Raw genomic sequence first — 24,786 nt, 5'->3', positions numbered from 1 at the left:
GAGAGCCGTTCAGCAGTGGAACTCTCTGCCCCGGAGTGTGGTGGAGGCTCCTTCTTTGGAAGCTTTTAAACAGAGGCTGGATGGCCATCTGTCAGGGGTGATTTAAATGCAATATTCCTGCTTCTTGGCAGGGGGTTGGACTGGATGGCCCATGAGGTCTCTTCCAACTCTTTGATTCTATGATTCTATTTGCCGCATAAAACACGCTTGGCCTGCACCTTTATTAAACCCGACTAGGCCCCAAGACCTCGGTTACCAGGATACACAAGAAAAGAGGGGGGGGGGGGAAGAGAAGCAGAGGACAGGACTCGAAGCGTCACGCATGCGCACCGCTCACGGATCGCTTGGGGAGTAAGCACAACACAGCACCGCTCTCGCGCATGCGCAGTGCTGCTTTACAAAAGGGAGGGGGAAGGGAAAGGAGGGGGAAAGGGAGGCTTGGTCTTTTTGGAGTCGAACCCGAGATTCTCCCGCGCAGTTGAGAGGCGAAAGAGGGAAGGACTCCGAGGCGCATGCGCAGCGAGGCCTAAGGCAGGCGGGGAGGAGAAGGAGGAGGAGGAGGAGAGCGGGGACCTCGTCGTCTTCTTCTCCCTCTCTCTCTCTCTCTCTCTCTCTCCCTCCTCCCTGTTTGGCGGAGCCGGTGGGAGATCCCGGGGCGGGAGGGGTCCTTGCAGGGAGCGGCCGCCTTCCCCGCCTCCTTCCTTCCTTGTCTTCGCTGAGGCGCCCTCCTTCTTCCCTTCCTTCCTTCCTTCCGTCCCCGCCCGCGACTGAGGAGTCCATTGGCTACAAAATGGCGGACGGGGAGCTGAATGTGGATAGTCTCATCACCAGGCTGCTGGAAGGTGAGTGACTGACTGAGGGAGTGAATGAAAGAGCTTTGGAGGGAGGGAGGCCCAAGAGGGGTCCCTCAAACAGAGGGGAAGGCGGCAGTCGCATTTGCCCCTGCGTATTGCGGGTTTGTGTCGGTTATTCCCCGGCGAGGGGCGAAGTTATTCCCTTTTTCGGTAGTTTCTCGCCTCAAACGTCTCCTGCGAGGCGGCCTCTGCTTTGACTCCGGTTTCAGCCAAAGAGGAGGTAGTTGTAGGAGATTGACGCTGTTGTAAATGGGGGGAAACACCTTATACTGATTGAAGATCCCTTACCCTAAATGCTCAGGGCTCAGAAGTATTTTTTATAAATTGATTTTGGAATATTTGCATATACAGAATGACATATCATGAGGAAGGGAAGAATAAGTTTATTGTACATAAACACCTTACGCACATAAAGTTTATACAGGTCGAATATCCCCTTGGCCTAAATTTGCTGGACCAAAATTTACATTAAAAAAGATCTTGTTTTGGAATACTTGCAGATATAGAGTGAGTTACCTTAGGACCCTTCACACAGCGCTATATCCCAGAATGTCAAGGCAGAAAATCCCACAATATCTGTTTTGAACTGGGTTATCTCAAAAGTTTTGAACTGGGTTATCTGAGGAGCCCCCAGTGGCACAGTGGGTTAATTTACTTTGCTTGTATACCGCAATTTCTCAGCCTTGTAGGCGACTCAACGCGGTTTACAACAAGAGCAAAAGTCAATCCAGCAGCATACAAAATTTTAAAACCATTAACAGCATAATAAACAAAATGACATATCAATAACAACACATTAACGTCTCGTAACTAGAATCGTGATCCAATTCGTCTTCCATAATTCCGTTTCCTATATTCATCGTGTACATTGCATTGTTTAACCGAACGCCTGTTCGAACAGCCAGGTTTTTAGTTTTCTTCGAAACACCATTAACGAAGGGGCTGATCTAATGTCCATGGGAAGGGCGTTCCACAGCCGAGGAACCCCTGTGCCGGCAGGACTGAAGACTGACAGGTCGCAGGCTTGAATCCAGGGAGAGGCGGATGAGCTCTCTCTATCAGCTCCAGCTCCTCGTGCGGGGCCATGAGAGAAGCCTCCCACAAGGATGATAAAAACATCAAATCATCCAGGCGTCCCCTGGGCAACGTCCTTGCAGACAGCCAATTCTCTCACACCAGAAGCGACTTGAAGATTCCCAAGTCTCTCCTGACACGACCAAAAAAACCCTGGGTTATCTGAGTCCACACTCAGATATTATTATTAACTTTATTTATACCCCACAAAATCTCCCGAAGGACTCGATGCGGCTTACAAAGGCCAAGGCCACCAACAAAACAACAGCATACAAATACAACAGTGAAACTCATAAAGCAACTAATAAACATCAAGCAAACAATAAAACACTAAAAACAATAACACCATAACGCATTAAAAACCTAATGTAATAGACAAAATTTAAAAGTGCTGGACTTGAACAGGTGATATGTAGAGGTTTTTGGAGGTAAGTGCAATGTGCAGACAATCCTAAATCTCTGACAAGGTGCATTTGGGACATAATGCCGGGAGTTTCCTATTCTGGAAAGGCACACTGGAACAGCCAGGTCTTCAAGCTCTTCCTAAAGACTGCCAGCGTTGGGGCTTGTCTGATGTCCTTGGGGAGAGAGATAATTTTTCTGCCTTGATGTTCTGGGATATAGGGCTGTGTGGAAGAACTCTAAGACTGGCCTTATATCCCAGGATTTAAACTATTATATGAGTCTGCACTGCCAGATAATCTGGGATAAACAGAAAACCCAGATTCAGACCCTGGGATACAATAATAATAATAATAATAATAACAAAGGTGGTCCCAGTGGTGGTCAGCACAGTGCCTGAAGACCTCGGCCTGCACTTAAAAACAATTGGCACTGACAAAATTACCATCTGTCAGCTGCAAAAGGCCACCCTACTTGGATCTGCACGCGTTATTCGCCGATACATCACACAGCCCTAGACATTTGAGAAGTGTCTGACGTGTAATCAAATACAAAAGCTAGCATAGTGCTCTTGTTCTCTGTGTACTAATCTTCTGTATCATATAATAATAAATTTTATTTATATCCCGCCACCATCTCCCAAAAGGGCCTTTGGGCAGCTTACGAGGCACTACAAGTGGAATATATAACATGCAGATTTTTATTATTTTATTTCATTTCATTTCATGTATTTGATTTTGTATTAATTTGTTTTGTTTATATTTCATTTGACATTATTTACTGTATGTATTTTATTTTGATTTGTTGTATTTGTAGTGCTTGGCCTCATGTTAGCCACCCTGAGTCCCCATTCGGGAGATGGTGGCGGGGTATAAATAAATTGTTGTTTATGATGATGTTGTTGTTATAAACAGTACATGAGCATAAAAATAATATCACGTAAAGTCATAAAACAACCACTATTAACACATAAAATAAAATAAAACAGTTTTAAAACTCAGACCACCTGTAGTTAAAACTAGTTGCCTTCAAATCACAACTAAAGGACCCATCTGGAAGGGCCCTTTGTATGAAATTAGTTGATGTTACATAGACACTGGGCAAATTTCGACCCTCAAGGTTGTTAGGAATTGGGAGAGTTGAAGTCCAAAACACCTGGAGGGCCGAAGTTTGCCCATGTCTGCTCTACACATAGCCTGGGTGCCACTTTATAGTTATTTATTTTATTTACTTTTGTTTCAGTCCCGTCTTTCCCCCCGATAAAGGGATTTAAGGTGGCTAGTAATAAACACGACACAGTGCAATTCAAAATGGAGAGAATTCATGGAATAGGAGTATAAAAATGAAATTGTTTGTACTACGGGGCATATAAATATTAAAATACAATTTAAAGTGCATTTAAAAACTACGCAACTCCCCCCAATCCCATTCACGCTATCCCCAGCAGCTTGTTTCTCATGATGTGGGTTCCCTCTGGGATTATTAATGTTGATATTTGTCTCTTTATGGAGGCATTGATGTTTGCCGTTGTATGTTGGAATCTGCCCTGAGTCCCCTTTGGGGAGATAGAATGGAATACAAATAAAGTTTTTATTATTATTAATTCCCTAAATGCCTGATGGTAAAAATACGTTTTCAGTACCAATATATGCAGGTTGTTTTAAAAGATGAAGGTGTTTAATATCTAGTCAGGAGGTGCTGTGGTTTTTAACATTGCATATGTATTGATGGGTTTTAACTAAAAAAATTAATGCTGTTTGTGTTTCATTCTGTTTTAATATCTGCATATTTGTATTTTTAAATTGTATACTAATTCTTTTATGTCAAGCCTATTTGAGTCCCCTTGGGGGAGGTAAAGCAGAGTATAAATAAATAATATAATAATATTTTGTGTGTGTGATGCATAATTTTTGTACATTGAACTATCAGAAAGCTATTCTCAGCCACCATGATAATTTTTGTACATTGAACTATCAGAAAGCTATTCTCAGCCACCCATGATGACAATTTTGGACTATTTTAGGATTCGGGGTAAGGGATGCTCAACCCGAATCTGCATCTGAGGGGTTGCATTCTTTATTTAGTGTTTTTTTAATGAAGGTCTTGTGAGTCGGGTGTCATAAAAACAATCCCTCCTCCTCCTTGACCTACATGAGTAATGTGATCTGATCTAAGCATCTATTATCTTCCCTATTTAATGATGTTGTGGAAGGAATGACAGTGTCAGACAGTTTGATGAAACTTGTGCAGTTGTCCTACCTCCTGCCTATATGATTACATATCAAAATGTTCAAAATTCCCTTTTTCCATTAGGCATTTTGTAGCCATCTTTTGCAAGCTCTTTCCTCCCCCCCTTTACTACAGAGATGGGTGAGGTGGAAAAACACGAGTACGAGGTTTTCTTCCCCCCTTCTCCAATCTTCTCCCAGGCCCTAGATCAGGTTAACTGCTGTCAGTCTTCATCATTTGTTCCCTTGATTTCTGTGCTGCAGTGACATTTGACACAGAAATGGAATTTCACAGTACAGGTTGAATGTCCCTTATCTCAAATGTTTGGTACCAGAAGTGTTTTTGGTTTCATTTTTTTCCTGGTATATCTTTAATTGCATATGAGAGATCTTAGAGATGGGATCCAGGGCTAAACAGCAAATTTCATTCATGTTTCATAAATACCTTACACACATAACCTGAAGGTAATTTTATACACAATATTTGAAATTTTGTGCATGAAAAAGTTTGTGTACACTGAACCAGTGGAAAGCAAAGGTGTTGATGTATCTATCAGTCACCCATGTTGGATGATTTTGGAGTATATGTTACTTTGGAATTTGGAATTAAAGATGCTGAATTTGTATTAGTTTCTGGAATTGATTGTTATTGTAAACTGCTTTTATTAAGATTTCTTTTTTATTCTTTCTTGGATAAGAATAATGCCCATCTAGTGGAGTCAGATAAAGTCCAAAACTACTACTGAATTCCCCCCCTCCTTTTTCTCCGTATTTTATAACATGAGTTGTGGCTTTTAATTGTTTTTCCTGCAATGGTTGAGGCATATTGCAATAGGAAGCAATGTATCTTTCCTGCTCAGTGTATATTTTTGTGTTCAAGTATAGATATGTGATGGCAGTATATAATCATACAGTGTCTTAACTGTATTTTCTTACAGTCTGCTTATTTCTGTTTTATAAAAGTCAATATTTCTCAACAATTGCAATTTTTTAAAAATGGAGTAAATGACTTCCAAATATTGAGCTCGGTGGAGATGCCAACCTCAGTGAAAATAAGCTTGAAGTTTCATTTCAATGGGGATTACTTCACCATATCTTAAGTGCTAGTTTTACTGATTTGACAACACTGAAGAAGACATAGCATTGATGTGGAAGACTGACATTGTATCCATTCAGTCATCTTTGTTGTCCACTGATTGTGCTCAACACGAACAAATTTCCATACATAGATAAGATAATAGTGTGCTCTGTAAAGTCAGTCTTTAGATTCAACAGCTGAGCTTTCTGACATTTGGGGAGAAGTGCTATTGGCATCAACAATATTACATAAGAATTTGAGAGGCTTCATTTAAAATTCTTTTGCACAGCTGTTCTATATGGTGCAAATAGGCAAAACAGCACTTTTAGTCTGTTAAAGGAGGACTAGTATGTGCAATGGTGGATGCCATGTCCTGGACTGAATGGAAACATGCTTTTAGGTTTGCAAAAATCCTCTGCTTTATGAAAACTATGACCATGGTTCTGAACATACAACATTCTAAAATATCTGCAGCTTTCTGGATTGGTTGCAGAATATTTGAGGTCGAGATAGTAGTTTGTATTTTCCAGATGAACAGAAAATTGTGTAATTGTGTGATTAATCTTAATGGGTAGGATTAACATAGATAATAATAATATAATAATAAAACTTTACTTATATACTGCTCCATCTCCCCGAGGGGACTCAGAGCGGTCCCCAGGTAACATCACAAAACATACAAAGTAAAAAACAACATAACCATAAGATTAACAAAACAAAATATAAGCATAAAAATTATCGCCATAACATACATATATTAAAAGAATCCTGCCTGTTCAAGGCAATTAAAATTTTTAAAAAGGCCGGGCCAAGATTTGTGCAAACCCAAAATTCTAGGGGCCCCGGGAATTAAGTGCAATGCTATGGCAGGCAACAATAATATTTGGTACAGGTCTGTGGCTGTTCATTCCGGGGCCGATTAGATGAAATAATCTGGGTAATTGGTAGGAAGAATAAGGCCGTATTCCACAATGTGTAGGGCTGAGTTAGAACTGGTCGTTTTCAAAGGCTTGTTGAAACTACCAGGTCTTCAAGCTCTTACTAAAGGAGGGGAGGGATGGGGCCTGTCTTATTTTCTTGGAAGGGCATTCCAGAGGCGGGGGCCACCACTGAGAAGGCCCTCTCTCTTGTCCCCACCAACCGTGATGCAGCAGTTTGTTGGTTTTGATGAAGATTTTTTTTCTTTTTTCAAAAACAAGTGTAATTACTTCGTCTATTTTACTTTTCACATTCCAATTCCTAGTTTGCAGATTCATTTTATACCGTAAAACAGAGAAGGACTCTTAACATTGGGTTTTGTTGGTTGGACTTTCTTTATAAAATGAATACTAATGATGGCAGCTTAATTCAGTGTCCCATGTACTGTATTATTACTACCTGTGGTCTCATTCATAATGAGAATGATTTTTTTGCATAGTGGAGAAGGGTCAGGAAAGGAAAGTGACGGTTGAGGCAGATGGAGGGGAAACCCAAGTGTGCAGTTTGATCTTCCTCAGTTCAGTCCATGTCTTTGTAGCAGTCGGCACAGTAGGAAAGCACATAGTAGTTTTTGTGTCTTGTCACTGGTGAAAATGCAGGAGGTCTTGGGCAGTATCCTTCAATTCGAAGAACTGAGAATATTGTGGCTTGTGTGAAGGCTATTCTGAACACTTCCCCACCCACTGTAAAGGCCTGAATTGGCTCTGTGCGGTTTCTTCCCCCAAACTCAGAACCCACCTCAAAGGACATCATTTTGGGACAATTGAAAATGTTTAGGCAGCTACGCCGAGGACGTTGAACATCTTAAGTGAAAACTTCCTTCACTGCTATGAAGAGTGGTAGCAGTGCAGGAATTACTGTATTCCATTACAAGGAGTCTGTTTTCAAGGAGATAAACTGCATGCATGTTCAACAAAAAAATTAACCATTCTCATTACTTTTGGGACAGGCCACATACAGTGGAGGTCTGTGTTGGTTTAGTTGTGAATACCTCTATCATCATTAACCTGGTAGTTTATGTAATTATTTTGATAATGTTTGTGATCATTCATACCTACTTAAGGACAATATATGATAAAAATATTTGTTTGAATACAATTTTGGTATTACAATGTTCTGTGCTTTTTCAAGACCCATGTGAAGATCTGCTATGTTAAAGATTGATAATGCTTGATTCTAAAATTTGTAGAAGTAATAAAAGTACAGTACTATTGAGAAGTAGCTAGCTACTATTGGTCACTTTCAACCAATATTTCAAAATTAATATAGTTAGCGAAAACAAATATTGACAAATTTAATCTGCTTGATTCTGCTTTCAAGCATCTTGTACTTAACCATATATACTTGAAGATAAGCCGAGTTTTTCAGACCTTTTTAGGGGCCGAAAAAGCCTCCCTCGACTTATAATGGGATCAAGCTGAGCAGCAGAGCTGGGAGGCCATTGCTTGCAATATTTGATGTATTTCTTTCTCATCTTCCCCTCCCTAAACAGTGTGTTTTCTTTTCTGCTTCTGCTCTGCTTCTCCTCCCAGACTGGAATGTTTTGAAAAGGAAAGGAGGGGGAGAGAAGCCCTTGCAAGTCAGGAATATCCATTAATCTTATAAAAGCATTTCTCCCTGAAATATTTAATCTCTCCTACAGTTATATAGGCATTTGCCCCTGCAAACCTTTGCAATCCCTATGTATCTATATATTTGTATCTATATATTAATTTTATATGTGAATTTTCCCTCATATTTTTCAGGTCTTTGCAAATTCTATTTACACACACACATATATATATATCTAGAGATTTCCATGTATCCCCTCACATGTTTGCAAGTCTCTGCAAATCCTATATAGATATCAATAAATACATAGAGTTACCTCTATCTATCTATCTATCTATCTATTTACAGTATTATATTCTGCCCTTCTCACCCTGAAGGAGACTCAGGGCAGATCACAACGCACACATACATGGCAAATATTCAGTGCCATACATATCTCTATGTGTGCATGTATACGTGTGTGTATGTGTATTTATATAATCTATATAAATAAAATGTAGTGTTCATTTGTGGGATTAACATAACTTAAAAACCACTGGACAAATTGACACCAAATTTGGACACAAAACACCTGTCAGGCCAATGAGTGGCCATCACTCATAAAAACATTGAAAAAGACAGCGAAAGAGACTTAAAAAGCCAAAACAAAAAAAAAAATACATTACAACGCATGCTCAAAACCACATATATATGCAAACACAGACTTGGCCACAGCAACATGTGGCAGGAGACGGCTAGTTTTATATATGAATTTTCCCCTCGCATGTTTGTAAGTCTTTGAAAATCCTACATAGATATAATTATCTGTATATGGAGAGATGTCTAGTTAGATATGAATATAGATATATAGGGCTTGCAAATATTGCAGGGAAAATGCACACACATTTATAGAGAGAGATTAGATATAAACAGATATATAGGGCTTGTAAATATTGCAGGAGGGAAATGCACATATAGAGAGGGTTTGCAAACATTTCAGGAGAAAATGCATATGTGAAATTAGTATGTATAATTATTTATTTATATCTAGCTCTGCATTGTTTATATAAATAAGCATTGAATGTTGGCCTGTTACTATGTTGGAAACCGAGCCTGAGTCTCCATGGGGAGATAATAACAAATGAAGTTTTGTTATTATTATTATAACGTTATTGTTGATAACATATTGTTTTTGTTGACCCTACTCTTCCACTTACAAAACTAGTTTACAGTTTTTCTTTGAAATATGGTAAATATTCAAAAATATTTAACCTGCTGATGCTTCAATTAATGTAATTTTATTGGTATCTATTTTTATTTTGAAATTGACCAGTAGCTGCTGCATTTCCCACCCTTGGCTTATACTCAAGTCAATAAGTTTTCCCTGTGTTTTTGTGGTAAAATAAGGTACCTTGGCTTATATTCGGGTTGGCTTGTACTTGAGTATATATGGTGCTCTCTTTCCTGCTGTTGTGTAAGATAAAGTGATTGTAAAAAATTCACTCCATTAATAAAAAGTGTATCTACCAATTTATTGTTCATGAATTATATTTATTTATATATTATATTTATATATTTATAATTATATTTATTACTAGAAATAAAATGTCATATTTGCTCTGAAAAATATTGAAATATTGAATTTCCTAGAGAAATTTACATGATACTAATAACAGGGTGTCAAGAAAGTTTCTCCTTGAGTTGCCATATGTGGAAGTTGACTCCGCAGCTGTTATCAGCAGGGGAATTGTACCTGCAAGTTAGTGGAGTACTGGATAAAAGTAAATTGTGAAGCAGAAAGTTCCCAGTTCAGATTTCTGCCACCATAATGCAGAGGCTGTGGTTATTTCTTTACTTCAGCTCATTTACAGCCCTGGGGCAGTATTAGAGGAGAATGTTTTTGCTAGGTTAAATAAAATGTCTCAAGTGTTCTTAATCTTTGAAGTGTAAGCTTTGCTAGCATTGATTTTAAAATGATGAAAAAAATGGCAGTTTTTGTTATTTAATGCTACGTAACATAGAGCTTCTGCTAAATTATTTTAGCTTGTGCTAAGTCATCTGTGCAAGTCAGTCAGTATCTTGTATTCATATGTCAGCGACTTTACACCTGAACTTTCATTATGTGTAGTTCCTCTATAGCAGTACTATTTATTTATTTATTTTGCATATTTGTATCCTTTCCTTCTCACCCCAAGGGGGGGGGGGCTCAGGGGGGCTTTACAACAGGCAGCCATTCAATACTATCACACAGATTTAAAATAACTATTAGCACAGCTCTGTTTATTTGTTGTGCTCATTAGTGCTTTCACTGCTAAGTTTTTATCTTCTTCCATCCTTTTGGCTGATATTTCACATCTTGTCATGGAAAGAATTTGTATCCAGGTTGGGGGGAGCATCTGTACGACCATATCTGAAAGTATTGTCGAAGGCTTTCATGGCCGGAATCACTGGGTTTTTGTAGGTTTTTCCGGGCTATATGGCCATGTTCTGGAGGCATTTTTTTTCTCCTGACGTTTCGCCTGCATCTATGGCAAGCATCCTCAGAGGTAGTGAGGTCTGTTGGAAGTAGGAAAAATGGGTTTATATATCTGTGGAATGACCAGGGTGAGACAAAGGACTTTTGTCTGCTGGGGGTAGATGTGAATGTTTCAGCTGATCACCTTGATTAGCATTCAATGGCTTGGAAGTGCCCGGGGGAATCTCTTGTTGAGAGTGATTTTATGTGCCTGTTTGTTTCCCCTCTGTTGTTTTGCTGTTGTGATTTTTTGAGTCCTTTAATACTGGTAGCCAGATTTTGTTCATTTTCATGGTTTCTTCCTTTCTGTTGAAATTGTCCACATGCTTGTGGATTTCAATGGCTTCTCTGTGTAGTCTGACATGGTGGTTGTGAGACTGAAAGTCTCTGAAAGTTATCTGAAAGTGTTTGTATTTTCATATTTTTAATATTCATTTCACATTCAAGGTAGTATGCATCTTTTTACCATGTGTACTAGTGCTGTTGTTTCTAAAGGTGGATTGCACATGCTTTGCCCACTGGGAAATTTTAGAAATACAGATGGTTGCATGTATGTATTTGGGGTGTCCTATGAGACCCCTGGCCATATTGATGTAACGTAAGTCTAGCTGTCCTGTAAAAAGGTAGCACACATAAGTTTAGCTTGCTGTGATTATAATATAGTACATGTTAAAATTAAAGAATGAAGAATAGCATCCTTGATTCAGTTGATTTTGGCCTCCCATAACACAATAAAGACGTATAGTAAGATCCCCATGAGCACAAAACCCACTGTTAATCGTTAGAAATTTGCTATGTCCTCTATTTGATTTTTTTGATATATATTTCTATCAGAGGTTACCATAGGGTTTTGTTGAAGAACCTAGGAAATTCCTAGCGAAGATATATCTCTAAGAATTTCTAGGCTCTCAATTGCAATTCTGTAGCATGCTCTGTAGCATGGAAGTCAGAAAAATTAGTGTTTGTAAATTAAGAGTTTCATGTAACTGCAGTCTGATTGGAAACATGTCCCCCATGGAATAGGATCTTATTATACTGTAATTCAAAAGAGCTATGCCTTGTGTTATGGTGTTCTGACTATCATTTTTCTACTGAGCTGATCAGTTGTTGAACTGTGTGTGAATGCTACTTCCTTAGTTTCTGAAATCTGGAGTGGCTGACTCTCATCTTAGGGCAGATAGACAATTATTAAATAGGGAAACTGTGATCTGTTCCAGTTGTTTGTGTCATACTGCAGTAAATAAACAGTAAATTATGAATTGTCTAACTTGTGAATCACCATTTACACATATTCCACAGTGCACAGCAAATTTTATTTATACAATTACACTTACTTTATTATTTTGATAAAACAGCAATTTTTGCAAGAGTTAAATATAAACTGTTCTGTTTGATTTTTCTTTGCAAAATTCAGAATTTTGAGGCTAGGAACTGCAGCTCTTTAAGATCTTTTAAAGTAACTTATTATTGAAATGAAATATTTTTTTATCTTCAAGTTTAGGAATGAGGCCTTCCCTTGCTCATCATTAGAATAACTGTACCTTTTTTAATCTAGAAGGAATTAATATTTAATGAACGGAATATTTGTAAAGCACACATTTCTTTAACGTTTTGGGTTTTTTAAAAAAAAAATGATGGAGAATTTCTGGATTTAATTAATATCCTCCTCTGAGAATGAGGCTCTAATAACCATTCTTAGTTCAGTAAAGTTTTGTAAAATCCAGACGTTTTCTTAGCTGTTCCTTTGAAAGAGGAGAAAGACATAGCTCTGGCATCATTCCATGTCACCTGTTTCTTCCTGTTGGTTCTCAGTCAAATGTGGAGACATCAATCTCTTTCCCTTGATATAGAGATTCAGCATTAGGTTGTCATCCCCCCCCCCCCCCCCAATGGATTAGGAAGCAACTTGGTTTAGCTAGAGGATGACAATTATATATACATATGGTTGTATTCTTAGAACTAAATTTGAATCCTGGTTTGGTATTGCCTTTATTTTCTCCTTCCATTTTGTATGTGTTGTGTACATGGCAACCCAATTGATAAGTCTCTAGTGAATAAAAGACAAAGGACATATACTGCAGTTTTTCTTCTGCCTGAAGTTAACAAGAGTTTTTATTTATAACAAATTGGATGGGATTTCATGAATATGTAGAAATAAAAGGAAAAAATTGGGTTGTATCCCCACTCTGTGTCCATGTTGAAATTAGTAGTGTGGTGTTTTGTGGTTCTGATTTCCTTAATTAATTTTCATTACATGATTCATTTCTTGGTGTTAATATGTATCTTGTGATTGTATATATCAGGCATGGGCAAACTTCGGCCCTCCAGGTGTTTGGACTTCAACTCCCACAATTCCTAACAGCAGTTGTGGGAGTTGAAGTCCAAACTATTTGGAGGGCTGAAGTTTACCCTTGCCTACACAGTTATAGCACCACGATTCTATTCTCATTGATATGGTTGCATCATATAAAATCCTTGGGCTTGTCATTTCAAGAGACAGTACACCACTTTTGGGGTAAGAGTGCTGAGAAGAATTTTGTATAGGGCTAGAGAGGGCAAAAACCTCATGGGTTATACCCATTCACTTTCTTTTAAGAAAGTGGGATGGAAATTTTAATGTGTTTAATCTTTCTCCCCAATTGTTTAATTTCTAAAATAATCCATATGGCCATGCAATTTAAAAATAAGCCAAGTATGAATAAACGGCGGGTGCTGAAATCTTCTAGAGGTAGAGAAACTGCTATTGGGCAGGATATATATTTTGTTCAGTAAGAATTTCAGAATTGTAAAACCAAATTAAAACCAATTCATTCCAATAGGAATATGACATTTTAATTATTTGGTTAATAGCCATATTTTTGAAATTTTTCTGAATGAATCACATTGTTTCCAGTTGTATACATTTGAAAAGTACTTCATTTTTCTTCAGTCATCCCGTGCAACCTTCAATTACCTAAAAACACCTGAGTAAGTCTAGTCTGAAATATCCAATCAATCAAGCCCCCCCAACCCCCCCCCCCAAAGATAGTGGTGTTGAACATCATAAAACTTCCTGAAATGTCAGTCAAAATACTTAATAGATCATTGAAATAGAATTGAAGCTAAGTCTTAAGGATCATAAAATACAGCCCTTGCCAGTATAGGAAATCCACCATTTATGTCTGATAAATGTCTCCCAATTTCTGTCATATAGAAACCACAGTAGAAAAGAGTCCACCACTTTCTGAGATTGTCAGTTTTTCCTGTTGGACACTTTCCCTAAATTTTAGTTGAAATCTCTCTTACAATTAGAATCCTCTGGTTTAAGCCTGTCCTTTAAGAGCAATCAAGAACAAGCCTGCTGTGGTTTCTATATGACAGTTCTACAATTATTCAAAGATAAGAATCACCTCTCAATCTTCTCTAAAATAAGGATTAAAGTATCCATCATAAGGCTTAGATTTGAGACCCTTAGTATTTTGCCACCTTTTTCTAAACACATCCCAGCTTTATAGAATACAAATTTGGTCCCAAGAATTGGACAGAGTCCTTCAGGTGAAGTCTGATCAAAACAGAATAGAGCAGTACTGTTGCTTCCTGGTGATATAAGCGATATTCTTCTGTTGATGCAGGGTAGATTTGCAGTTGGCCTTTTTATTGTTAGCACATCACATTGCAGACACATGTTTAGCATGTGGTCTACTAAGATCTTGGCTCTTTTTACATGTACTGCTTCTGAAAGAAGTCATCTTTCTTGCAGCTGTGCATCTGATTTTTGTGTTTTTCCTGCTTAGATATAGAAATTTGCATTGTTTTTGATTCAGCATAGTCTAGTGGTTTGAATGTAGCTCTAGAGACTAGGGGTGGAGTTGTTGCTCAGCCTGGAAACCCCCTGGGTGACATTAGGAAAATCACATTCTGTCATCCTCAAGGCAGAGGCAATATCTCTTCCCCCACTACCTCCCCAAACAAATCTTGCTAAGAAATTTCTATGGGGGTTAACCTTAGGATTTCCATAAGTCAGAAACTACTTGAAAGCACACAACAGCGTAGTGTGTGCATGCATGTTCCCTTAAGCCACCTGGCTACTTATGGCAACACCATAAATTGTATTTGGTATTCTTAGGCAAGAAATATCTGGGTGCTTTTGCCAGTGCTATCCTTTGAAATATAGCCTACATCACCTGGTATTCATTGCCATCTTAATTTGATGTTACCCGCAGATTTACTTAGCATTTCTTATGTTCTATGCACATTAATTATAAAGGTATTGAACTCCAGGCCAGAATGTTATGGCATCACATTTGTTACAATGTAAGGAACTGTTCATTAACAGTCTTTGGATTTGTTCCATCAGCTACGTTAGCAAGTTTGTCACTGGACCTTATCAGATGGCCAGGGGGAAAGTGTGGGAAGGCGTTCTGTTCCCTGCAGTCTGGGTCAGTCCTCTGCCTTCCCATGGCGTTTCCCCATCTGTCCCCACTTTCTCTTTGTCTTCTTTTGCCTTATTCAATGAGGAGACAGGTGTACACCCAACTCCTCTGGGCTCCGTTTATCTCCACTGCCATAACTGTGATGTCTCGGCCTAGTATTATTTCCTTGTTGCCTGTTGGACTGTTCCATTTTGCCAAGTTTAGAGTGGGTGTTTAGGATTCCCCTAGAGGCCGAGCTCAGTTGGTTCAGCCCGTTCTGGCTCAGAGCTTGGCAGAAAGACTTTTTATTCCATTTTTTTGGTCATAGTTTATAGATAGTTGCCAGAAAGTGTCTGGTCTGGCCTAGCAATTTGAACAGGCCATCCTTATCACATATTTGCCATAGAATAGATAATATTTGCCTTATAGATAGATAGTTCAGATATACATGCCCCATAGATTAAAGATTATAGTAAATGTTATATAGAATAGATAGTACATGCCCCAGAGTTTATAGAGTATTTACCTCATAGAAATTATAGTTGTTACCTCAGAGTTTATATTTCACTATTCAAACTGCACTTTTATACCTTGATTATTTAGTAAACAATTGTTGAATTTAGTCTTGTCTCTAGTGTTTTATTTTGAGGTATTAAAGTAATTTAGGGCATACCGATGGTCACTGGGAAAATAGCCAGACACATTTAGTTTCTCATTAGATCTTCCTGGTGTGCCATCATAATAACGCTGCCAGTTCTTAGTAATAATAATAATAATAATAATAATAATAATAATAATAATTATCCTTCTTGATTGGTTGTTCAGTGATCTTTACTAGTATGGTTCCTGATTTTTTTATACTAAGCAGACCTGTTGGTAGTGGCCAGATTCCTCATCTTTCCCTTTGTTCATAACAGTGTTTACCTTTCTCTCATTTCCTTGGACACTGACTATTATAGAAGCTTTCAAATTCTGCTTGCAACCTACATTTGATATCTGCATTTAGTATCCTTGAAAAGATTCATGAAAACATGAATTACTGTATTTTCTGGTGTATAAAACTACTGTTTAACCCAGGAAAATTAAAAAAATTGGGGGTCGTCTTATACGCCGGCCGTCGTCTTATAGGGCGGGTGCTGAAACTTCCAGGCCGGATTGGAGAATCTGTGGTTGCTGCATATGGCGGGGGGAGCTTGAAAACCGTTGCAGCTGCATCCCCACCGGATATGGCGACCATATGAAAGCAGCAAGGGCAGTGCTATACAACTACAGTAGAAAAAAAATCAATTCACTAGAATTCATGGAAAGAAGTGACTCAACTGATGACGAGGTGAGGGGGTGCCTCACCAGGAAGGTGTAAGTGAAGAGCAGAGCAAGCTGCAGGCATCCGGGAAGTCCGGGGTATGGAAAAAAGAGATAGAGCAATGCTGTGTCCAGAAAACCACGCCTCTTTCACCTGTCTGGCCCGCTCTTGTATCCTATTACTTTACCCTCTTTTCTGTCTCTCAGATCTTGCTTGTGAGGGCTGCAATGAAGCGGCGCATGCATGCATGTGCGAGATCTGAGAGGCAGAGAAGGAGTCATAGGAAAATTACCAAATTGAAATCAAATCTGATATTTTTAAAAAAAATTATTTGGTGTGCATTGGAAGAGGGGTAATCTTATACTCTATATTTAAACTGGAAAGGTTGGAGGGTCTTCCTGGTAAATTGGCCCCACTTTTTCCTGCATAAACTCCTTTTAAGTCTGAATTTATCCAGATATATCCCTAGTTACTTTTGATGTTTCCCATTTCTTTTCCCGTTAAATAGTGTGTCTTCCAGCAGAAGCTTCTCTTAGGGAAAATATCAGACTTCCCTTTGAATGAGTTCTCACTAATTGTTTTTACGTTTATTTTAATCAGCAGTCAGCATTCTTAAGAGCCCAAAGTATGTAGATTGTAATATTTTTGTAATAGAACATATTTCAAAAGGATGGGGTCAGTATCACTCACGATTTCTGCTACTTCTACCTAATCCAAAAGTTCTTAGAGATCTGGAGGTCCATTTTTTAAAAAATGCTGGAAGGGGAACCCTTTTCATGTTTTGCCAAACCTTCTTGAGAACAATTAATACAATTTGTGAGATAACATGTTCATGTATTTGTTTCCACTACATTATTTCTGAAAGATTTATGAAGTAAGTTTTGATATAAAACTACATACAGCAGGCTACTTAGATTTATGGTCCATAGATCATTGTATACACGACGCATCAGCTGCCTGTCTGCAGTGTTTTTCCAAGAAAGAAAAACAGTTGGAGCCAATGAGTCCAAATATGGTGTGTATCCCTGGCACATTATGAAGAAAAAAAGAAAAAACAGTTACCCTATATGACATAACCTGAGAACCACTCATAATGCTGTATCAGATCATTGTAATTCCTGGTCATGGTGTCTCCTTCTCACATCTTTTTATTAAAATGGATACTTTATATTTACTTGATACGAGGGAACACAATCATTATTTTTGTTTTTTTTGGTATCAGTGGTTTCTTCTGTTGGTGTTGGTTTGATATTGATAGACTGGCAAAACCAAAACTGTTCCTTACAATACAGGAATTTATAGTTTGATTTGTTAGGAAAAAAAATACAATTTCTAATTGTTAAGTTTAAAACCAGAAACTTGGACAAAGATTTTGAAGGCTACAATAAAAATATTTCATTTAGAGTGAGATGAAAGTTACATTTTCAATCTATAATTTGAGAACTGAATGATTGAAGATGTTAGATAAGATGTTATCCTCCCACCCCCAAGAAAAGTGTTCTTTGCTGATATTAAATGGTCTTGCTTCAATTTTAGGAGAAATATTTTCAAAAAGAATACTTGCTAAAGTTAAAATTGTTTTAAAAACCATTTTTGAATAGTTGACTTTTGACTTCATTGTCATCTACAATTCCAACTAGAAAGCTATAATTCAAAATAGTTAGGTTTGTTTTCATATACTAAGAATACTCATTACAAAAATCTGAAATCTTTACACTTTGCCTGAAGTTTAAAATGATTCAGCAGTCGTTATGATCTTTGTCTTCTTTTCCTTCCTTCTGAAGCTGCTGCTCTGGAAGATATTTCAGTTATCTGTGTGGGGAGCTAGAGAAAACAAATTCTAACTCATATGTTACAGTGTTATATTTGATCTATTTATTTATTTATCGTGTCAGAAGTGAATTGAGGGTACTGCAAATTGCTTCTGGTGTGAGAGGATCAGCTGTTTACATAGACGTTGCCCAGGGGATGCCCAGATATGTTATAATCCTGTGGGAAGGCTTCTCTCATGTCCCTGTATTTGGCCTATAAAATGGATCAGTACTCATTTTCCCTTTTATCCTTGTAACTAGTGTTTGAGATTTCAAAAGAGTGGAGAATTATTTGTGCTCTGTTGAAATAATGTATCAGCCTGCAAAGAAAAGAACGAGTGAATGAGGCCCTGTGAATTTCCCTCACTAATCTGATGAGAAGAGAGACAGACAGACAGATTGTTGCTGTCATTGATAGTAGAGAATAACCTTGTCATCAGTCAGGTGAATGCTGAACTACAAATTTAGTTTAGCATTCACCATAGAGTTTAACAATGAGAGGCAAGTTAACTTTTGAGAGACAGGTATTGTGTAATGATGCATAATAGCATTTTTGCCAAGGCAGCAGTTTTATGTAAGTAGTTTTAGCCAATTCAGTAGCTTTCAATAGATACAGAAGTTGGTTCATAAGAAATGAAATTTCATTTAAAATAATGTTATCCAGGAATGAGTCTTTTTCTGTAAGCCATCAACCACAGGCTTCTGCAGAAGTTCTAGAAAAGAAAGAAATACATTAGTTGTAGCCAAAGGGCATATTTATGATACTAATCCCTGACACAATAAGGGATGAGGAATGCCAATTCCTTGCATCAGGCAAGTTCAGAAGCATTTCTGTAGAGTGTATGTTTCTGTTTATTTTCTGTTCTTATAATGCACAGGACAATTTTTGAGTATATATGAAATTCTCATTTAGTCCATAAGTAAAAACAAAATAGAGAATTTGGAAATTAAATACTATAGAAGTGATGCAAAATTGTTGAGAGCTTTTCAGGCTTTCCAGAACAATAACACTAAAGTTAGTGGATCAGGGAGGCAAATTGGTCATTTTGTGTTTTGCAAGATTAATCGAAGCAGCACAATTTACACTGAATCATCCCCCCCCCCCCCCCCGGGAAGACAATATATAAAGGCTTTTCTGTTGATACAGTTGTGCTAAATATACTGGGAGTAGCAAGGGAAAAAAAGTGATGGTACTGGAAAGTCAAACAGACAATGACAAAAGCCTTCAAGCTGCACATTCCCTGAATTCTTGCCTGGTGGGTTCAGGGGTTCTTAAAGACATGTAACAGGTCATTTTCCAAACCATTTCTCTGACAGCATTAGCTTCTGCCCCCATCAAATATAGATAATTCTGTACCTGTTGTGTCTTCTAAACTCTCCCCTACTCATGTGGGATTGTTGAACCACATGCAAAAATGAGTAGAACAGTTTACAGGTAATTTGCACCATAATTAACTCCCCCCCCCCCCCAAAAAAAAAACCCTTAAATAAACCTGCAGTCCTATATTTACACACCTGGGCATTTGTCTCATGGAACTTAAAAAGCAATAAAGTTTGTTTCAGAATAGGTACTTGTAATATAATTTGACTGGTTGTTCTGACACGACAAATAAATAAATAAATATAATTAACTGGTTGCCCTGACACGACAAATAAATAAAGAATAGGTACTTAACGAGGTTGTGCTGTTAATATTATTGTTGTTTCTTTACCTTAATGAGTTTTTGTTCATTGTAGTGTATTTGCATGTGTTGCAAGTAGTTTTTTTGTATACCGGATTGCAGACAGTCCCCAAGTGACAAACAAGATAGCTTTTGTTCTTGTAACTCAGAACAGGTACATTTTTAAGAGTAACTCCAGATATAGGTATTTCTCTTCATACTAAAATCAAAGAAACAAACTCAACTGTATCAGCTATAAGGTTATAAGCTTTGGATAGCATGGGGAAGGGTTAAAGCCTCTGTTTTTGTTGTCTCTCCCCCCCCCCCCCCCCTTCAGAAGATTTCACAGCACTTTTTAGCCTTGTAATAATTGGATTTTGAAAAATGGGGCTTGTTGTGGAAACAAGGAATGGTGAAAAAGCTTCAGTTGTGACACCTTTCCCCATGATAACTCTTTCAGGAGTAAATTTCCCTTCCTGGGAGTAGATTTTTCTCACACCCAGGTTCTTAACTATGAGTCGTATGTAAGTCAGTTGTTTGTAACTCAGGTACTTCCTGTAGTTCAAAACATGACAAAACCAAATCCCCTTCCTTTTGCTTTCACAACTTCGAAATGATATGTTTTTGGATGGAGTGGAGCAAGAAATTTTCTGTTTGTGTTACTTATAATTTCACTGTCCATTGATAAAATTGCAGACAAATTGGGCAGCTTCTAAAGTTGTGTTTCCTATTTTCTTGGGTGAATTTCCTTGTGTATGCATATATGTACTATATACTTGCACAATTATTTGGAAACACTTAAAATTTTTCATTGCCTTCACACTTTTATTTTTCATGTAGTAGGACGGGAGTAATGTTTTGTTGAAGCTGCCTTGACCTATAGTATATCTGTTCCATGACAATGTCACCTGAACAGTTTACACAATTCCAGCAATTTGTAGTATACAGTTCTTTTTGTATAAAGAACAGTTGGGAAGAATATCTCTGCACATCTACTATTTTTTAACTGTTGAGTTAATTTCCTCCCATGTAATGGAAGGTTTTGGGACAAATTAAATTTGTTTCTATTTTGTAAAACCGAAATGTGCTGAAGCAGAAGTGATGTTCTCTGCCTTTCAAGAGGTTGGCTATACTCATTGAGTCATGATGCATAGGGAGAGTGTATTTATGCCCTAACCATAAGCAATTTTTTGAATCAGCACCTCAAATAACAAAAAGAATGTAAAATTGACCAAAAACGAAATCATTACTCTTTCGGTACTAATGTTGGCAAGTGGTCCCTGGTAAAAAAAAGATTGAGAACCACTGCTTTATTGAGTTTACTCATCTGAAATGCAGTTTTTCTCTATTCCTTTTTAATTCTTTATTATATGTATGTAAAAAAAAAGGCACACATAAACAAAAAAGCACACATAAGCAGAAAATAAAAATACAGCAATCAAATGCAAATCATACAATACCTATACAGTTATCACTTTTTAACAGTCCTACCCCTCTTACACCCCCCCCCCCCCCCCAAATCCATTTGGATCATATACCTATTAGGAATCTACCCTGGAGCTCACTTTACTTATAATATGATCAAAATACAGCAATCTCAGTTTAGTCATCTTGGCTTCTGAGGAGAAGTTCAGGCTTGATTTGCTCTAAGACCCATGTATTTTAAGCAGTCCACAGCATCTATATGACTCTTTCAAGACAACATTTCAAATGAGTTAAACTTATTTCTGCCAACTTTCTTCAAGTTGTAGTTTATTTAGCAATGCATTAAACTGAAAACACCTATTTATCAGTGTTTACAGTAAATATAGCTATCCAGATTAGATTATTAGAAACTGCAATACCAAGTTATTTTGGTTAATCCTGTAGTTTTAAAAAGTGATGGCTACAGAAAAACAATACAGTAATGCTACTTATAATTTTCTTGAAGCTTTTTAAAAAAAGTATTTATGGCAGTATATTAGCTGCAATTTAAGATGTGCAAAAGTTTATGTGAAAACATTGTTTAATATCTATTTTCCTGTTTCACATTCTTTATTTCTCTGTGCAACTGTTTCCAAGTCTTCTGTTACTGTTGTGTTTATGAGGAAATGTATCAAAGTTGTCTAGGTGATTGTTCTGAAGCTTGTTGCGTTGCTGTACTACAGTTTTGTTATCTGATCATACTGAGTGATAAATTATTGTTCTGTTGAGCTTTAACCACACATAGGTGTGCCTATAACTAATTGAGTCAGAAAGCATGGAATCACTATTTGAACAAGCAGGGCATTACTTGATAGTTGTTTCAAATAATGACTAATATAAAATATTGCTTATACATTAATTTCAATAGTACTTTTAAGTGGACAAAATGGCCCATATGTTCCCAAATTCACTTTCAGATAGCATTTTAAAAATAAAACACTTGTTGAGGAAGGGCTCTGGTCCCAACGTTAATGTTATTATTATGCATACATTAGAGTAATTATTTTGCCGATAGCTATTCAGAAACAAGAAAATGGAGGTGAATAGCATTTACTAGTTTTAACATGTTACTTCCAACTATCTTAAGCTTGAATGGGCATGAGTATGTGAATCTTTTTTGTAATTATCAGGGAGAATACATTCCTGGTCACTCATGGGCCACTTGCTGTGGCTGTGAACAAGGAGGAAGTAAAGGTGGAACCTTGCCCTTTTGCCACCACCTTCATGGAGGTGCATATAGCCAGATCCATCACTTCCACACAGGAGGAGGCAGAAGATAAGGTTGGTGGAGAGGTGTGGGTCCACGCCAGAGCATGACAGAAATGGCGGTGGCACCACCCTAAAAAGGAGAGACTCGTAGAGATCCTTACTCCCCGAATCCCAGCAAATATGGTTGTCTTATTAAAATAATAAAAAATATAAAACTATACATTGAAAACTATGTCAGCTTTCTGAAGCACCAAAATATGCTGGAAGGCAGGGGTCTTTGCTGCAGTTCATAAGAAGACTCCTCCAGATATTCCTCAGATATACAAAAAGCATTGGGTCAAATGAGAGTGCTTTCTGGGTTGCTATGAGTTTTCCAGGCTGTGTGGCCATGTTCCAGAGGCATTCTCTCCTGATTTTTCACCCACATCTGTGGCAGTCATCCTCAGAGGTTGAGGGGTCTGCTGGAAACTAGGCAAGTGGGGTTTATATATCTGTAGAATGTCCAGGGTGGGAGAAATAACTGTTGTCCGTTTGAGGCGAATGTGAATGTTGCTATTGGCCACCTTGATTAACATCAAATAGCCTTGCAGCTTCAAAGCCTGGCTGCTTCCTGCCTGGGGAAATCCTTTGTTGGAAAGTGATTAGCGGGCACTGATTGTTTCTTGACTGGAATTCCCCCGTTTTTTAGTGTTGTTCTTTATTCCCCTATTTTTGGGTGTTGTTCTTTATTTAATGTTTTCATTTGCAGCTCTGCTAGTTTTCAAAGGTTATATGTGCACGTGCATGCACATATGCTTTCTTTTGGTGATATGCCTAGTTTTTGTGTGCCTCAATACAAAGGAGGGTGAGGGTTTTCTGTCCCCGTTACATGGTCTGCTTAATTGGCCACATCCAGTTCCTTTCTGCATTGGCTACTAGATTATTAAATTTAGGCTGTTTTGGTTTTGTCTGTTTTGATACTTCTTTATGGTTCTAGTCATGTACTTGATTCCAGGAAGCTTGTATTCCTGAATTCTCATTCAGATTTTGTAGGTTTGCTAAGGTCATTATGTAGATCACTTTTAATGCTAAAGTACTGGTGGTATTGCTCTGCTATAGCTTCCTGCAGTCATAGCACTAATTTTATTGATTTAATGGGTTGCAGATCTTCATCATGGAGTTGAGATACAGTTGCTGAGCAGGCCATTTTATCTGTTCATTCACAGGCAAATACTGTAAGATACTCTTGCAACTTAACTTATTGGAATGAAAGGATATACCATACTTGCATCTTTTAGACTAAACAGTTAATTTCAGTATAAGCTTTGAATAAACTTTCAATATAGGCCTTTGTGGATCTAAGTGCATAAAATGGGTTGGTAATCATTGATTGTGTTCTGTACCTTGAAATTGTCTTGGGTGGGGGAGGAATATATAATAAAAACAGAACATGCAGTAATGGTGTAACAAGTAAAATCTTAATGTTTAGTAGAATAGTTAAAAAGTGGATAACTGATTTGGCACACAAGCAAGTAAATCTAGATATGGTTAAAAAAACATATTGTCATTGTGCACTATTACATTCATTATTAGGATTGTACTTGTCACTATACAAGGAGGTATGAGTGTCTGCTATATTTTATACACACCCATTTATACTTCTAATGGATGTAGGATGCTAAATGTGAAGTGTTCCTTGGCAGTAGAAGATACTGCCTGGATAAGATTTTGTTTTTTTCCCCTTCTTTGCCACTCTGGTTTTAATCAAATGGCCACCAGAAAGTCTCTTTAATTGCTGTACAGAGGATATGCATTTAAAGATCCCCCTGCTCCTGATACTGGGGTTCTTTTGTTCTGATTTTTAAAATACAGGCAGACCCCGAGTTACAAACATCTGACTTAAAAATGACTTACAGTTAAGAAGGGGGGGGGGGTGAGATAACAGGAAGTGAGAGAAATTCACTCTTGAAAAAGTTATCATGGGAAAGAGTGATCTACATAAAAAAAAGTGATCTACATAAATGACCTTAGCAAACCTACATCATCTGAATGAGAATTCAGGAATACAAGCTGAAGCTTCTTCACCAGTCGTTTCAACAAGCCACATTTTTCAAAATCTAGTTATCACAGGGACAGAAAGTGCACAGACAACAAAACAAACACCACAGGAGTGTTAACGCTTCACTATTCTATCCAAAGCATGCTTGTATACAGACACACACACACACGCAGAAGCTAGAAAGTTACACTTTAAAAATGTACCTGTTCTGACTTACATACAAATTCAACTTAAGAGCAAATGTACAGAA

At 37.7% G+C, this 24,786-nt stretch overlaps 1 protein-coding gene across 1 annotated transcript in view; it reads left to right on the top strand.

Annotated features, from left to right (window-relative positions):
• Positions 1-418: 418 nt before the first annotated feature.
• PPP1CB (protein phosphatase 1 catalytic subunit beta) overlaps positions 419-24,786 on the top strand; it is a 34,624-nt gene continuing 10,256 nt past the window's right edge. Inside the window, exon 1 of the mRNA XM_060754121.2 lies at positions 419-842. Within this exon, the coding sequence (XP_060610104.1) occupies positions 791-842 (52 nt within the window). The 5' untranslated portion in view covers positions 419-790. The remainder of the gene's footprint in view (positions 843-24,786) is intronic.

The sequence above is a fragment of the Anolis sagrei genome, chromosome 1, assembly GCF_037176765.1.
Source record: "Anolis sagrei isolate rAnoSag1 chromosome 1, rAnoSag1.mat, whole genome shotgun sequence".
NCBI lineage: Eukaryota > Metazoa > Chordata > Lepidosauria > Squamata > Dactyloidae > Anolis > Anolis sagrei.
The sequence above is the reverse complement of the archived record's forward strand: the minus strand, read 5'-3'. Positions and strand labels throughout refer to the sequence as shown.